General features: G+C 38.4%; 1 protein-coding gene across 7 annotated transcripts in view; it reads right to left on the reverse strand.

The window, feature by feature from the left end:
- Window positions 1-2,962: 2,962 nt before the first annotated feature.
- The window catches only part of rasgrf2a (Ras protein-specific guanine nucleotide-releasing factor 2a), a 64,013-nt gene continuing 50,836 nt past the window's right edge, over window positions 2,963-16,139 (reverse strand). For 4 of the 7 annotated variants that reach the window (XM_035958233.2, XM_035958232.2, XM_035958237.2 and 1 more), the window contains 10 exons: window positions 14,915-15,027; window positions 12,843-12,903; window positions 12,723-12,752; window positions 12,414-12,517; window positions 12,036-12,120; window positions 8,654-8,851; window positions 8,498-8,577; window positions 8,298-8,415; window positions 6,385-6,453; window positions 2,963-6,290 (listed from right to left, as the gene is read on the reverse strand). In XM_035958233.2, coding sequence (XP_035814126.1) covers window positions 6,195-6,290; window positions 6,385-6,453; window positions 8,298-8,415; window positions 8,498-8,577; window positions 8,654-8,851; window positions 12,036-12,120; window positions 12,414-12,517; window positions 12,723-12,752; window positions 12,843-12,903; window positions 14,915-15,027 — 954 coding nt within the window. In that variant the 3' untranslated portion in view covers window positions 2,963-6,194. The remainder of the gene's footprint in view (window positions 6,291-6,384; window positions 6,454-8,297; window positions 8,416-8,497; window positions 8,578-8,653; window positions 8,852-12,035; window positions 12,121-12,413; window positions 12,518-12,722; window positions 12,753-12,842; window positions 12,904-14,914; window positions 15,028-16,139) is intronic. The other 3 variants (XM_035958238.2, XM_035958234.2, XM_035958236.2) reach the window with 1 other exon arrangement.

Here is a 16,139-nt window from a genome sequence, read left to right on the forward strand (position 1 = left end):
TGCAGGGGGCTGGAATCTATCCCAGCTGACATTGGGTGAAGGCAGGGGACACCCTGGACAGGTCACCAGTCTATCACAGAGTTACATATAGAGACAAGCAATCACACTCACATTCACACCTACAGACAATTTAGAATCCCTAATTAACCTCATTATATTTTTGGACTGTGGAAGGAAGCCGGAGTACCCGGAGAAAACCCACTCATGGACAGAGAGAACATGCAAACACAACAAAGATCCTGGGAAGGCCAGGATGCAAACCGGGGATCTTCTAGCTGCAAGGCGAAAGTGCAGCCCTATCATCATAATACATCATAATATTATAATGTATGTAAAATTACATATGTGTTAAAGTAAAAACTAAGTATCAAACAAGGATGTCTTGGAATGACATCTCATTTTAATATTGGACTGTTTTGTCCCTGATTTGGTCAAAACATAGGGTATCACAGAAGTGTCACAGAAGTCTTTGTCATGGTGGCTAAAACCCCAGCAGTGCCCTCTGCATGGTCACTCCTCAGGTCTCTACACTATTAAACAGTGAGAGGCTCCACCTGTTGGAACCACCAGGTACTACAGCTAATTTATAATACATTTTCTAACAAGCATGTAGAGAATACAGGTTTTCGCCAGGTTTTGAAACTTGTGAAGCCACGGTACACTTCACCCTCTCCACACTACACTGCAGGGCGCACCCTAAAGGAGTTTTACTACAGGGGTCATGACCACCTATGTAACATTAAGGAACAGTTCGGATGCAGAAATGCAACTTTTTTCCTTCATGCACACTGTATTGATTCTGAAAACATCTGTGTACTTCGTGTGCGCTTAAAATGCTAAGTATTAATTAAAGTATAATATTTAATACTAGTATTGTCTATCCATCCGTTATACCCACTTTATTCAGTAGAAGACTGTAGGAGGCTCAAACCCATCCCAGCTGATTTTGGGTTCTGTGACCTCACAAAACCTGTTTGTGGCCAAAATTCAAGAATTCATATACTAATTCTGATAAAATTTCACACAAGGGTTTATTATGATAATATTCTGAGATATTAATTTCAAAAGGTCAAACAAAATGTTCTGCAAAAATGCTTTTCTGGCCATTATTCAATGTAATAACTCAGAAACACAAGGAGAGATGGATGAAAAGAGTAACTTCACTGGTTGACAAAGACATACAACTGTGTCAATACAGTACATACACAGTATCCTGTGTATGTACAGTTAAACTAGTCAAAACCAATTTATCCTTTAAATGATTTGTATTTTTGTCAGTAACATAATAATTATGATAATAATGATTATGCAACTATAATTTAACTTGTTCTTAAAATTGTACTACAATGGTGGAAAAAAGTTTTTAAGTTCAGGTGTTCAAGTGCAAACTCTTGCAGTACAGCCAAAATACTAAACAAATCCTAAAAAATCTGTTAAAATCTTGAAATTGATTGGTTCCATGATGCAAAAGAAATTTTGAGTACAGGGTCCTTTTGGTACCAGTGATCCACGAATGAAGGTCATGCTTTTTATTAGAAGACACGATTTTTGTTGCCATGCTTCGTGTCTACATAAAACCAGCACATTTGAAAGTTCTTCAGAGACAAAAATGGCTAAAGCAAGGAACTAATGCAGGAAACATGCCTGAAGATAAAGATTCTCAGCCAGGAAGCTCACAGCTGCCACCAGATAGCCAGGAAATGCAGATACAGTCCTTCATCAGTTGGATACACTCTGCAGAAATGCAGACGAATCAACAGCTTGGAAGACAAATCAAGATCTGGGCGTTCAAGGGTTTTTTCAGCAAGAAATGACCGCATCCTGATCCGCATGTGCAGCGAAAACACAGAAGCTTCAGTAGCAGTTTTCAAACCAAACTGGTGTCCAGTGTTCCACCTGCGCTGTACGTGATCGGCTTTTAGATCATGGCTTAAAGTCCTACAAGGTTGTCAAGAAGCCCCTGATCAATGAGAGACAGAGGTTAGCCCAGCGTTGTTGGGCCAAACCATACAAGAAATGGACAGCCAGGAACTGGAAGAAGATTCTGTGGTCAGATGAGTCTAGTTTCCAGCTTTATCTTCCTCCTGCTAATGTGAGGGTACCCAGAAGACCAGGTGAAGCATTATCTCCAGCATGTACAGTACCTACTGTAAAGCATGGTGGAGGCAGTATCATGGTTTGGGGATGCATGAGTGCTGCTGGTGTTGGTCATCTCACTGTCTGTGATGACACACTGAACTCTGCCAAGTACTATACCATTCTCCAAACCCACATGCTCCCTTTTTGTACGTGCACTGTTCTGTTCAGGTCAAAACTGGATGTTTCAACAACATAATGTCCCTCGCCACACATTAAAGGTCAGTAGAACTTGGCTGCAGGAGCACAGTATCCAGGTCGCAGAGTGACCAGCTCAATCCCTGGACATGAGCCCCATTGAAAATCTGTAGTGGATTATCAAAAGGTCTGTTTCAAAGTGTGAACCAAAGAATTCAGAAGAAGTAAAAGCAATAATTCAAGAAGAATGGAACAAGATTACCCCTCAACAGCGTGAAAGGCTGGTGGGGAACATGTCTGCAGGATTAGAGCTCTACTGTGTGCTCATGGCAGGACTACTAAATCTTAATGTGATGATGTGGTGGTTTATTTTTTTTGTTCAGTTTTGAACATTCTCTGTTATTTGTTGACTTTGATAATGACAATGTTGAGAACTAACATTGAAACTGTTAAGAATTTAGTTTTGTTAGTTTTTCTTGTAAACAACAAACAAAAAAAAATAGAGAATTTGTTTTTGTTTGTTTGTCTAATGCAGCCACATCTTTTGAAACACAAAAAAGATCTTTCCACAAATAATTCATGATATTTGAGTGTGTAAAATTTTAAGGGTTTTTCCATCGCTGTAGCTGTGTTTTCACAAGCTGCTTTGTTTGCTTTTTCTACCTGCTACAACAACAAATCACAAATATTACAGTTAATATTTTTTTTGCTTTTATTTTTAAGCCTGGAGTGTGTAAATATCTGTACATTACACAGAGAAATGCATGGAAAACAAAACAGAAAAAGTGGAACTACAAAGTATACAGCAGTGTAAGAAAGCGAAGGTCTGTAACTAATGCATTTAAATGTTAAAAGATTCCAAAAAAACCTTTCCTACAAGGATCATTTAAAGGACAGAGGGTGACGATCATGCTATATTCATGCTATGAACAACTTTAGAGTCTACTGACATTCTTTATAAATCAATAGTGCAAAGATACTATTTTACTAATACAGTCAGTGAGGTTAAAAATATGATGAAATGATCACATTGACAAGAACTAATAATAATAATAATAATAATGGTGAAACATGTAAAAGAACTGTTTAAGTGTATGGTTTTGTGGCATGTAAGAAAACCTTTCAGGCCGTTCCTCTTAAAAAATGACACTTTTGTGTACAAAATTATTAAAAAACTGAAACGACTGATTGCTTGTCAAGCAGGACAAGAAGGTTTTAAATTTGTAATTAGTATTTTTGAAGATTTGAAATGTGTATAAACTACAAGGATTGTTGCTGTGACATGCAAATGTAATACAACATAATCTGCAATGACATAAACTTTCAGTTTTATGAGATGATATAAAAAGTGAAGCCCAAACCGACGTCTCCTGTGAGCCCAACGACAACAGACAAATCAGTTATCATTAAGGTAGATAAAATATTTAAACTGTACTTCAGCTGTTTAGGAAACTCAGCATGTCTCTACACACACATGCACACACACAGACACACATCATCACATGGCTTGATTATCAGCTCGGTAAAAGTACCTGCAACAGGGACCTTAGGGTTCAGGCATATGGGTTCTGTAAAGCGCCTTGAGACAATTTGACTTGTAACTTGCGCTATAGAAATAAAACTGAATTGAATTAGCAACCCTAGGTTCACTGTGTGGCAGTTTGTTTGTTGCCATATTACTGTAAATTGATTTGGGAATGTTGGTGAACTCATAACTAAATAAAACTGATGCTGTAAGTGTTTTAGTGGCTAATCATCAGGTCCTGACTTGACTCATCCGTCATGCTTTCCACGTAAGTATGGATATCTGCATACAGCCCAAACTTTGTGTCCATACGTGCTGCTATATGCACACTGCCTGTGCATGTGTTAAAAAAAAAAATAGGTGTCAAAACAAATGCTTGTCATGAGGTGACATTGTATGAGGAGATTCTCTTTCATCTACACTACTGTTCAAAAGTTTGGGGTCACTTAGAAATGTCCTTATTTTTGAAAGAAGAGCATTTTTTTCAATGAAGATAACATTAAATGAATCAGAAATACATATCTAGACATTGTTAATGTGGTAAATGAGTATTCTAGCTGGAAACAGCTGATTTTTAATGGAATATCTCCATAGAGGTACAGAGGAACATTTCCAGCAACCATCACTCCTGTGTTCTAATGCTACATTGTGTTAGCTAATGGTGTTGAAAGGCTAATTGATGATTAGAAAACCTTTGTGCAATTATGTCAGCACATGAATAAAAGTGTGAGTTTTCATGGAAAACATTAAATTGCCTGGCTGACCCCAAACTTTTGAACAGTAGCGTACCTCTTTATAATTAAGAATTAGCAAAGTTGTAATTTAAGTGGTCGCTACAGGACTTTGAAGGGGCTTTGATGTGTATATGCTTTCCATCAAGAGCCCAAACCCAGTGGGAAGCTCTAAGTTCTCCAGAAATCCTGTGCATTATCTGCCCATTGTGCTCAACACACCTCATAAATAATTGCGCTGACACAGTTTTACAGTTCAACCTGCAACCAGCTGCTGTAGCCGGGAAAAAGTCAGAGTCAGATGCTGTTTCATTATCGCAAAATATGATATTGAAACAGCATGATTGGCATAAATGCAGGGTTTACACAGTATTCATTTAGCCTTTCAGAAATGTCTATGGGTGTGTTTTTCTGTGTTCAACATGAGGTATAACCGTCTGGGCAGCAAATTGATGAGTATCTATTGTAGTGTGAATGAAACTGCATGTATGTTCAAAGTCTACATGAGTCATGAGCAAGCCATGATTTGGCTTTTAAACTTTAAGTATCCCGAAGTTTGCAAGCATCTGTGTGACATACATTACCGTTCAAAAGTTGGGATCACCCAGAAAATTTCCTGTTTTCCATGAAAACTCACTCTTTTATTCATGTGCTAACATAACTGCACAAGGGTTTTCTAATCATCAATTAGTCTTTCAACACCATTAGCTAACACAATGTAGCATTAGAACACAGGAGTGATGGTTGTTGGAAATGTTCCTCTGTACCCCTATGGAGATATTCCATTAAAAATCAGTTGTTTCCAGCTAGAATAGTCATTTACCACATTAACAGCGTCGAGACTGGATTTCTGATTTATTTTATGTTATCTTCATTGAAAAAAACTGCATTTCTTTCAAAAATAAGGACATTTCTAAATGACCCCAATCTTTTGAACAGTAGTGTATATTTAATTTGGGTTGTGCATTCCTGAATTCCCCCTCCAATTTTTTTTGGTCAGAACTGAAGACCAGAATCTGACTTTGAAATTTTACTTTTAACATTTTTTCTATAATGTATTTATAAGAAGTATCAAATTTCCAGTTATACAATTACAGAAAACTTTTAAAACACAATTCTTCTGCTTGTCTGCTTCATTTTATTCTCAATTTTTCTGGGTAAACAACCCATCTAGATCCTAAATTAACCTGCAAACTACCACACAGCAACCCTGTGGCTTTGTATTGGTACACAGTGCACAGAGAGCAGGTGAAACGGGGGTCAGCAGAGGCCCAGAGCAGGTTCATTCAGCCATGATCATAGAAATAATGTAAAACTGATCTGACAGTGTTTATATGCAAGACTATAGAGGCAGATTGTTGCTATTTACAGTGTGATAGCAGCAACTGGTTACTTTCTGGTGCCATGTTCATTAGCTAATAGGATGGTACTACAGTCACTATTGTTCAATCGAATGGTAAAGAGTCACATCTTATACGGTCTGTTCATTAAATATACACTTCAGATATTCATTCAACAAGGCACATTTTCTCCTGAGTTTCCTAAGAACAATGACTGCTTTATGAAGAATGAAGCTTTGTTGAGTTGGTATTGTAAAAACATGTATATACATGCATGTGTAACTGTGTGTGTATGATATGTTTGTGCATGAAATGAATTTAGAGCTATCCAGGTGGAACTCGGGGTTCGATCTTGAGTGAGAGCTCATAGAGAGTATCTTCGTCCATCACCAGGGTTTTATCCAGCAGGAACTGAGTCACCTGGAAGGACACACAATATTTTAAGTTTAATTCTAAAACTTCACATTTCACAAATAAGTCAATAGTAGATTTGAAGGCATCTCATCAGACTCACTTTGGGTTGGTGCTCTATCCTGTAAGGTGCTTGCTGAAACTGACGGATCTCCCGGATAATGTGAGAAATCTGACGGAACAGGGAGAGTTAAGAAACAATCAGCAAGGGGTGGTAGGGTGACTTTTATTATTACCTGCCCTGGCCAATGTTTTTTCTTTCCAGTTATAATTAAAGTAGAAATGCTTTACCAAAAGTTTTCAGTTGCTCTGGGCAGTTCTAACATGATCTACTACAACTGCATAAGTGTCATTTCAGAATTGGAGGACATTTTATGTCCCACCCATCAAATTTCAAATAATCCAAGTCCAACATACTAAAACATGCACTTGTTGTGTAAATTTACTTGCCCTGAGACCAAATCTAAAAAAATAACTAGGAGAAAATAATATTTGAAAATATTTTTAATAATACCAAATAAGTCTGGAGTTCCCCCTAAAATGCCATTTTTCTCTTGTCCCACCCCCTTGATGACCAAATTGAATCTCAAATGAAACAGTTAAAATAAAACCTAAATCTCCTTTTTTTTGAGTATTATTTTTTTTACTGATGTCTCTTGTAATTCTGGGAACATAATATTTTAAATAATAATTATCATGAATGGAACATGTGCCCCAAAACATGCATGCGACCCTGTTAGCATAACCTTTTTAGCTGGTAGAAGAAGAAGAACATAGTGAATCACATGATATGCTGGAATTAACATCATCAAACAGTTTACTAAAAGAATGGGGAGAGCAAATATATGTCCTCGTTTCAATTTTTCATATTTTCATAACATTGTCAGCCTTGACTGAGTGTCTCACTCTACCTCATATTATCAGGATAAGACAAATTCTTTTTACTTTTTTCCATCAGTAAGTTTGTCCTCTTGGTTAGCAGTAACAGCTAGCTAAATATCGAGCTTCTACTCCTGAGAAGAAGCTAACATTAGCGTAGATTAGCAACCCTGTTACTGTGATTAGAAATCCTAGCAGACAGAGCTGTTAGCAGACAGCAAATACAGCATGGAATAAAAATGGTACCATTGATGTGTAAGCTGAGCCAAATCAAGTCTTTGATAGTTTATTACCTATAATGGATGAATATGTAGCAGAAATTTGTAAAAGAGAAGGTTTATTTTTCAAAAATCTTGAAGCCCAAATGTCCTCCAATTCTGGAATGACCCATGTAATAGCACACCACTTTAGGCACATTTCCTGCTTTTCACATGTCATTTTCCAGTGTTAAAATACCATGCATGATGGTTAGGGTTAGGGTAAGAGTCATTTGTGCAACAACATGCCATGCAATGACATGCTAAATGCAAAAAAATGTGCTCTGAAAACACGCCTTTTCCTGACACTGGCAGATCAGCTCAGTGTGAAATGTCAAAAATGTTGAAAAGGGTTCAAACAGACTCTCACACTCTGTTGAACTTGCAAAGACACATTTATTGGTGCAACGTTTCATTGCCCGGTCTTGTACTGAAATGTTGCACCAATAAATATATCTTTGCAAGCTAGATAGTGTGCGGGAGTCTGTCTGAACTTTTTGGATATGCTCGTCCCTCTATGCACCTGCTCACGAAATAGATGTGTGAAGATCTCCTTTGGATTGTCCTTTGCATATACAGTAATTTTTGATTACTGTTGTTTGTGAATGTGCTAGCTGGAAAGCTAAGGCATTTAAATTGCAGCTCAATTACAGCAGATGACTTCCTCACACTTGTGCTATTGTGATTTTAAAAACGCTACGCTCCAAAGAAGAGTCATAAAAGAATGTGCTGCCTCCAGGAAATAGCCATATCAGCTTTTATTCTAGCAAACTACCATCCAGCTGTAAAAATGAAGAAATTGCTACCAAAAAAAATGTTTATAATGAAACAATAATCGCTTGACTGATGTGTGTTACTTCTAAGAAAGAGTATCCCCTACCATCCTCATCTTGGAGAAGTTCACCAGGCCCTCCTCAGTGAAGTTGGGTGTCCCCTCCTCGATGAAGGCCAGGTCAGTGAGGTACATGCCCAGGTACGGGACACATGGAGGATTACAGCTGCACACACAGGGCATAACATTACACAGCTGTTGTAAAAAGGTTCACACATTTATCATATCCTTCCTTCAGAAGTATTTACTTTTTCAGCGTCTCTCTGAGATTCTTGAACCTCCCCTCTGATGACACTGTCTTCTGCAGCCTGTCCATCAGTGCTTTTGTCTAGAAACAAACAAGAGAAATGTTAGAAAAGTCTGGTGCACAGAAGAGGACTAATTTTTAAACAGAGGATACAAACCTGTTTGCAGACTTTGGCCCAGGTCTTCTTCAGCCGGTAGATGGCACTGCGGTTGAGGGCGGAGGTGATCTCCAGAACACCGTTGTAGTTGTTGAGGCAGCGGCAGATGTCAGCCACTGCCAGCCACTTCTCTATGGAGCTGGCCCTGGAGCCCACATCCGTGTGGGTCATGATCTGAGACGCCACCAGGTTACTCATCTGAGGAGGGAGACTCACTCTAGTTTCTGCATGTTTGTGCTGCTGTTCAGCTTGATCACTTTGTACTGAGAGTTGTTTCTAGTAATTCATCTCAGTGATATAAACTGAGTGGGCAAACATCTGTCAGCAACAGAATCAAAAAGGATCAAGAATGACTGTCTCCAAAATGACCCAAAGTTAAAGTGACACGTCTCAAAAACTCATTTTAACTACATGACTTTTGTGCTTAATTTGAAAACAGTCTTATATGGAATATAATTAAGTGCATTTACTCAAGTGCTTAACTCAATAACGACATTTATTTGACATCTTAAGTTACTATTTTCAGCAAAAATTAAGATTTTGCAAACAAGGGACATGATGAGCTGATGTCATATGAAACTCAAAATGTCAAAATCTAGAATTTGTCCTCTTGGGAAGCGATGTCAAACTAACCTTTTTTTTTTTATCCCTAAGGGTGCCAAACCGGTAAAAAATTGCAGTCAAAATAGGCACCTTATGTTATGTAGTGGAACAGCTGAGACTCTGCACTGAATCCTACTATATGATGGTCCAACAGCAGGATCCTTTTCTGCAGACAGTCGTCCAGTAGGTTGTGCTATGAACCTAAAAGTAGGTGTTCGCTGGAAGTAGTGCTGTACATGCTTGTAGCTGAACTCCGCATTTTGATCTGTGATGTAATTGAAGTGTTTCTTGTTACAATTTATGTGTTTGTTTTTTTTTTTTTGTTTTTTTTTTTAACAATTCTGAAGCATTATGGCAGGAGACGTAGCATTATTGGCGTTGTTCTTTTTGGCATGAGACAGTCATAAGGAAAAGCTGACAAAGTTTAAAGAAGCATTGAAGTGTTGGATTCATATCTGTGTTTGTGTGAACATTGAGGCCTGGTGAGTTATGGAACCACAAAGAAAATGTGGCCTTAACCCAAAATGAACACCCTCTATGGATCAGAGACGTTCAGGAGAATTTGGAAATACAATATATCTCCTCATCAGCAGGTCAGAGTGAGACCTGAAAAACATACTTCTGTCTTATCAATACTTTACATTAGAGAGTAAACTACAGACTTATAACAGTGAGTCAGTGACAATGATGTCACTGAATCTGTTCTAAAAAATCTCAGTGGAAATGAACACAACAAATGCTGCATCTATCTTAATCACAACAGTGCCAGACAGCCTCTTCGCCAAATGTGCTGCACTTTACAAACATCTAAAAATGGGATTTAATAACAGATACAGCCTGTTGGCCTGATACAGGGACCTTCGATGTGGGAGGGGTTGAGCAGCACTTCTACCTATATTTGGTGCAGTTTTATCAGCCTTATGTCACCTGGGAGGAGGCTCTGCTTTAAAGGCTGAAGTCAGGGAACAGTGTCTACACAGTAAACACTACAGGTTACATGAAAGACTGTAACATGCCCGATGCAGTCTTCCTCTACGTACCAGAGGTTGTTTTTAGATCAAAGTTTGCTGCTCTGGGTTCAGTGGGATGCTGCTTGTACTCCACCAACACAAACCACTTTCCAAGAGCAGCCTTCATGCTGGGACACCAGTGAGTAGCCTTACATTAGATCATATAGAACTTCACCAAGCATGAAATGCATATAAGGAGTGTGCAGTTCATTATGTGTCTGTTTCTTGCCAACCTACCAAGCATGTGTTGTTCTTGTGCCATCCCTTCAAGTAAAACACTTTGAGATAGTTGATTAGATTGCTAGGGCCCTCTGTAACTGATCAAACAGACTAGCTAAAGGTGGTGAGGTTAACCACACCCATGATAATCAAGAAGACTTTCAAACCAGATGTTTTAGAAGCTTGATACCCAACAGCAGAAGAGACAGCAGCAGCTTAGCGTTCACACCTGCACGACATTCATACAGATTCAATATAGATAGAAATTAAACATACACTACCGTTCAAAAGTTGGGGTCACCCAAACAATTTCCTGTTTTCTATGGAAACTCACACTTTTATTCATGTGCTAACATAATTGCACAAAGGCTAATCATCAATTAGCCTTTCAGAACCATTATCTAACACAATGTAGCATTAGAACACAGGAGTGATGGTTGCTGGAAATGTTCCTCTGTACCTCTATGGAGATATTCCATTAAAAACCAGCTGTTTCCAGCTAGAATAGTCATTTACCACATTAACAATGTCTAGATTGTGTTTCTGATTCATTTAATGTTATCTTTGAAAAAAAAAATGCTGTTCTTTAAAAAACAGCAGTGGTGGCACAACAGTTAAGTTTCTGGACTACTGATCCTAAGGTCAGAGGTTCAAACTGTTGGGCCCATGAGCAAGGCCCTTAACCCTTCCTGCTCCAGGGGCACCATACCATGGCTGACTTTGCGCTCTGACCCCAATTGGGATATTTGAAAAACAACATTTCAAAGTGCTGTAAAAATGTACTTGTGATGATAAAGGCTTCTTTTGTCTTTCTAAAATAAGCATTTCTAAGTGACCTCAAACTTTTGAACAGTAGTGTATATTTATACATACAGCACTAAAATTGTGCATGAAACTTGCATAGTGATATCAAATTTTTTCACACCTCACATTTTACAACTTCCCAAGGTGACTAAAATGTTGTCGATAGACAGGCAACAACAAATCTATACTAAAAAACCGACAAAAAGAACAAAAAACATTTGTAAAACCAAGTTGTATAGTAAAATAGAGTACTAAAAAAAGAGAGAGAGCAGGATATTAATTGGTAAAATCAATTTCAGGGGGCTGAAGTGTATCCCAGCTGACTTAAGGCGAAGATAGGGGACACCTTGGACAGGTCACCAAATGTGAAATCAATTTGTAGAACAGAATATAAAATTCTAAAATATTAGGAACATAAAGAGCAACCAAAAGCCATTGAAAACATGTATGCCTAGATTTTTGGAAAAAAATGGTTAATGAAGGAGAAACATTGATGAAGCCAGCCTCGGTTGTAGACCAGTTAAAAGTAGTTGTTCTTCCATCTCACATGGTCTCTAGACATCAGATGAAAGTATCAAGCAGCACTTGCTGTTAGAAAGTGGTTTATGTCGGTGGAACACATATCGTTGGATGTAGCAGTGACATTTGCTACTGAACCAGCAGGGAAACACCATCAGTCCCTCCAGACCTATTGAACATGAACAACTACACCTGAGCTCATGAAGAAAGCCACACTTTAGTCTTACATCGTTGAAGTGCTGGCTGGTCTTCATGATGTACGGAGTCCTCTCAGTTTTGTCGACCTTCATCCAGCCCTGACCCAGAAACTCCCTGCAGGACAGAAAACACACACACTTTATGTATAATGTCAATATCTGCTCTGTATGAACTCTGATCTTAACCTGAGTTACATTAAATCACTATCAGGAAGCTATTTTTCAAAAACATTACTGACTGATTTTATGATGAATACATTTCTGTGGTCAAAAATGTCAATTGTCTGACTACACTTTCTTGACAGTGCACTGGGTTACTGTGTAATATAAATATTGGATCAGACTTTGTAATGGCAGGTATTAAAAAACCTGATCGTGTCAAACAACTCTGTGAGTGCTGATACTGACTCATAGGGAATACTCCTGAACACGATGTGATCCAGCAGTGTGATCTGTTCTGCCAGCTCCATGGCTGAGAGCGACTCGAAACACTCCGCCTTTGGACTCTCTGCCTAAAAGCACACAGACACACACACTAAATGTACACAAAGTGCATTTTAAATGGTACTGAAATACTAAAAGCTGCAGCACACAAACACCTAATGACTCCACATGTCGGGAATCCAGTGGTTAGATGAGGGAGAATTCACCTCGACACACAGAAACTACACGTTCTCATTAAGAGGGAGCTCTTCACAACAACAACACGATTCTTACCACAATGAAGTGCAGAAGAGGGCAGCTTTTCTGTTCCACAATCAGGAGATGAATTATTTCAACAACTGTTTCAAATCTTTTGCTTCATGAATAAACTTCCTACAGTGTGTAAATACTGACCATCTGTAAAATGTCCTCTATCCTCAGCTGAGCGTCGTCTTGTTCCTCTTGAGAAAGGGCACTGGAGAGAAAGAAAGTGTATTTAAATATTTTTTATTGATTTGCTAGAAGTAACATTTAGTTCATTATTCAGTTTATTTTTATAGCAACAGAACCAAACTGATAAATAAAATGTATATAAAGTAATCCTTCTAAGCTGTAATATACTTTTCATCCTCTGAAGTTTGGAGGCTTTCAACAGACCAAGTACATTTAGTCAAGTACCATATTTACTTTACAAGAAGCTTTACAAAAAATTTACAACACATTACTAAAGATGAGACCCTTTTGGCTTCTTCCAAAGAACAGTGAGTAGTCAAGCTCACATTTGAGATGTCTAAAGTTGTTAACAGCTCCACATAATAGTGATTTTTACCTCTAAACTTCTCATATTTGAGTTTAGATAAATGTTTCGATGAACCACCCTGCCTTCACTGTAAGTCAGCTGGGATGGACTCCATCCCCCCCACAACCCTAATGAGGATTAGACGGTGTATAGATAATGGATGGATGGACCAAAACCTCTGAAACCAAAACTGAAAACAGATTTCTGGGTCAGAACTTGTTTCGCCCCTTACTCCACTCCCATTAATCATGTTTAAAGCCCTTAGATTTATCTTCTGTCCCTGTTCTGCCCCTCAGCAGAATTTCATGTGCAGCAGTGCCCCCTAGTGATTTTTCTGTAGAAAATACTGTTAAAGCAGGGGATTTTCAAATAGAATTTTAGCGTTTTTCAGGCCATGACTGGAGCCAGGTGCTGCTGCTTCTCCTGCTGTTTTTAGTTCAGTGTTGTGGCTTTGGACAGTACTTGTCTGAAAGTACTTAATGTGTTTGCCTTACTTTTTCTGTTGTGTGTTTATGTATTGGTTGTGTTCTGATTTCTGTTTGCAATTTGTGCTTTGTTACAGCTTTACAGTGAAAATGAAGTGATCTTCATTAACAAGAAGAGTTACGCCTTGGGTTTCAGGAATCACACCGTTAGCTAGCCGTCTACCTATGATGTCAGAAAACTTGTAGGGAGGATATAAAGTAGTTTAGACCTGCAGCAACTTCAACAGTAGCATGCTGCTAACACATTGATGCTTCACTGTTGATAATCTAATGATGATACATAATAATATATCAGTCACAGGAGCCAAACCAAGATTTTTACTGTTATACTTTACCTACATTTTGCTATTATGCTTACACTATCGTTCAAAAGTTTGGGGTCACCCAGGCAGTTTCATGTTTTCCATGAAAACTCATCAATTAGCCTTTCAACACCATTAGCTAGCACAATGTAACATTAGAACACAGCAGTGATGGTTGCTAGAAATGGGCCTCTGTACCCCTATTGTAGATATTCCATTAAAAATCAGCCGTTTCCAGTTAGAATAGTCATTTACCACATTAACAATTTTTAGATTAGATTTCTGATTCACTGAATGTTATCTTGATTGAAAAAAACTGCTGTCACCCAAGTGTAAGTAAGATTTTTGAAGCGCGACTTTTATTTGTACAAGAGCATTTTTTTTTTACTGTTGTATTGGTACTTTTACTGAACTAAAGGATATGAATCCATGATTTCCATCACTGGCTATGACCTGCAAGAGCTGGATCATGTGACCAAACAGCCATGGTAGCACTGGACATAGGTACTACTAATGTGTTGTTTACCCTCAGATGGCTCAGAAAGATGTCTTTGTGACAATATGGAGATAAGAACAAGAACCCAATGATGCCTTCAAACACACACAGGCTGCTTTTCGTGATTCTAACTTATGCTTCCTTGTGTCCCCCTCTGCCAGCATGGGGGGTCTTCTTGGACACAAAACAGACATGTCCTCCAAGGAAGATATTCATGAAGTGGTTTGATGCATAAATACAGTCCCTTCAATGATGTTAATTTGATACTGACAGCTGATACAACATAGTATAAGTAACTGCTGTCGGATTTCTCATTTGGCAACTTTGACTCCTCCATTCTCACTGGGAGGACACAAGAAACAATGAAGCACGTCAGCTTTTTAAGAAGCAGCCAAACTGTATACCTTAGTATGTTTGTCGTTGCTTTCCTCTCTTGTGGCAGCAGATCTGGGTCTCGCAGCACCTCCTCCAGCAGGCTGATCACCCCCATCTTCAGCTCGCTATTCATGTCAAAGTCCTGAGCAGAAAACACAGTAATACACATTTACAGAGCAGCGTAGAGTTGGAGCGTAATGAGGATGATGCAGATGTGAGGTGTATCTAATATCTGGATCTGGTCCCATTCACCCTCTGATACCCAGAACCCAACATGTTTGAATTTGACCTTAAAATTGTGATACTTCTGCTTTTGTTTTATATATATATATATATATATATATATATATATATATATATATATATATATATATATATATATATATATATATATATATATATATATAAATATCAATATCTACATAGCAACAACTTTTGAACGGCAGTGTATGTATTTTCCAGGCAGTAATTTAACTGTGAACATTAATTTGTCTTATATAATAATTTGCTGACAGCCAGAAAATTAGACTAGAACTGCAGTGTCAAGAAAGTAGGGGATGGTAAAAAGAGCAAAAATGAATTCACGGCTTTTTTAGAGCTTCATTTTTTTCCACGTTGTAGAACAATGGAGATTTTATTGGAAATATGTCTGTATTTTTGGAAAGTTGCAGCCACCTAATGCTCATCCCCCAGAAGTGCGTTCATCAATAAGTCCAACATAAAAAAAAGTTCACTTTCAAACGACAGCATGCAGCTACAAAAATAGCATCTTATATAATCTTAAAAGAAAATGAGAGTCCTTTGAGTTTCCCCGGGGAGGAGGTTGACCTTTCTGCAAGCTTCCTGGGTGGGAGAAAAGACACGCAGAGCAAAGAGCAGCTCCGTCAGGGGAAAGAGTGACAGAGACGAGACACAATGAAAACAGACAACGGCACACTCTTTCAGGTGGCCTCCACAACGGTGCTGTCGTCTCCAGCTGCTGAGGCCACGTTCACATCGCAGCCCTCAGTCTCAGTCAGAATCACTGATTTTGTTCACTTGTGACTGATATAGTCACACACTGTAAATCCAGGTCTAGTGTGAAGACTGTAGAGTTACTGTGAGCTGTCTGCACATGAAAACATCATTTGTGTAGCCGTTAGATCATACAGATGTTCAGGATTAACTGCCTCCTGGACTGTTATTCATTGCATGAACTTTTTCTTTATTCAGACCAAAAAATATTGAATCAAAGGTCAAAATTTCTGCTTATAT

Source organism: Amphiprion ocellaris, chromosome 17, assembly GCF_022539595.1.
Source record: "Amphiprion ocellaris isolate individual 3 ecotype Okinawa chromosome 17, ASM2253959v1, whole genome shotgun sequence".
In the NCBI taxonomy this organism is placed as follows: Eukaryota; Metazoa; Chordata; class Actinopteri; family Pomacentridae; genus Amphiprion; species Amphiprion ocellaris.